This window comes from Nannobrachium achirus (assembly GCF_963921795.1).
Source record: "Nannobrachium achirus genome assembly, chromosome: 14".
NCBI classification, from domain to species: domain Eukaryota; kingdom Metazoa; phylum Chordata; class Actinopteri; order Myctophiformes; family Myctophidae; genus Nannobrachium; species Nannobrachium achirus.
Genome location: NC_137821.1, coordinates 12,211,152 through 12,212,460, shown reverse-complemented (window position 1 = coordinate 12,212,460; position 1,309 = coordinate 12,211,152). Strand labels below are relative to the sequence as shown.

At 49.2% G+C, this 1,309-nt stretch overlaps 1 protein-coding gene across 2 annotated transcripts in view; it reads right to left on the bottom strand.

Moving 5' to 3' along the window:
* Positions 1–798, bottom strand: part of ablim2 (actin binding LIM protein family, member 2) — a 242,767-nt gene extending 241,969 nt beyond the window's left edge. For both annotated transcript variants that reach the window (XM_080742051.1, XM_080742050.1), the window contains exon 1: positions 659–798. In XM_080742051.1, coding sequence (XP_080598177.1) covers positions 659–674 — 16 coding nt within the window. In that variant the 5' untranslated portion in view covers positions 675–798. The remainder of the gene's footprint in view (positions 1–658) is intronic.
* Between the last annotated feature and the right edge of the window lie 511 nt (positions 799–1,309).

Here is a 1,309-nt window from a genome sequence, read left to right as displayed (position 1 = left end):
TTTGGAGCAGTGACTGCATTGCAACATAAGAGAAACAGACAGTCAGCATGGAGGAGTGTGTGTGCGTGCGTGCGTGCGTGCGTGTGTGGGGTGTGTGTGATGGTTGTGGCCTTCCCATGACATTTGACAGGCAGAGACACTCACGCGTCTTTAACAGCTCAATAATTAGCCATGGTCAAGCACTTATCTCTTATTATTGCATTATTATAGGCTATAAACAAACAGGTGACAGTGATTTGCGTGGCATTTGCATGTGGAAGAGCTGCTGCTGCTGCTGCTGCAAGAAAAACAAAAACACTGACCCTTTAATGCCCATAGCTTTGTAACTCTGAATGTTCAAAAAGTGTGTTCAAAAAATGGAACCAAAACATGAGTCCATTTGGTTCAATATTATAGGCTTCAATACATGTATTTGCACCAGGATTTCCAGCACTATTAGTCTAGGAGAGGAAATCTTAGTGGTGTCAGTTCAGCTAAAGCTAAGGTATGGCAACATGACTGGTGTCTTGCGCAGGACACCAGTCGTGTTGTAATACCTTAATAGCAACAGGAATGATGAATTCATTTTAAGAAGTACATTTAATTTTTTGTTTTACCCTGTAGTGAATGGCAGCTGCCATACCTTGCCATACCCAAATTGACGCCTCTGAAATCTTACCTGTGCTGCTGTTCATGATGATGCTGATTCCCAGACGTCTCTCTCTCTCTCTCTCTCTCTCTCTCTCTCTCTCTCTGCTCTCTCTCTCTATCAGCCGTCAAACGCCGTCCACCTGCGTGCGCGTCAGCGGGGTTGACAACCAGGCCATGGATGATGATGTGCGAGCGAGCGCACCAAGAGAGCAGAGCCTCGCAGTACCACTCCTCCCTCCTCCTCCTCCTCCTCCTCCTTATCGCACGCAGATCCTTATAGTTGCCCCTGCTCGCTTCTCCTTTGGGCTCGTATTAGCCTATTTTATCCGCAATAATAATCCGGGGATAAAACAACAAACCACGGAAAGGAATCGTCAATGCAATGTTGAGAGTCTAAATCACGTCTTCTTGTCTCCTCCGGCTCCAAGTCAGCGTGCGACAATCTAACGGGGCGATAAACACGGGGGCACGGGGCGGTTGGATGATGGGTGTGGACCGCAGCGCGGACGCTAACATCCGCGGAGGAAAGAGACGCTTATTGCGACGCTGGGGTGGATGGATGGATGATGGATGGATGGATGCGAGCAGCAGCCACTCCACTGGCCAGCAGCATCAGTACGGGCCTCATAGGCTGCTGCTGCATGTGTCCCATAGCCCGGCAGAACAGACGGGCGATTGG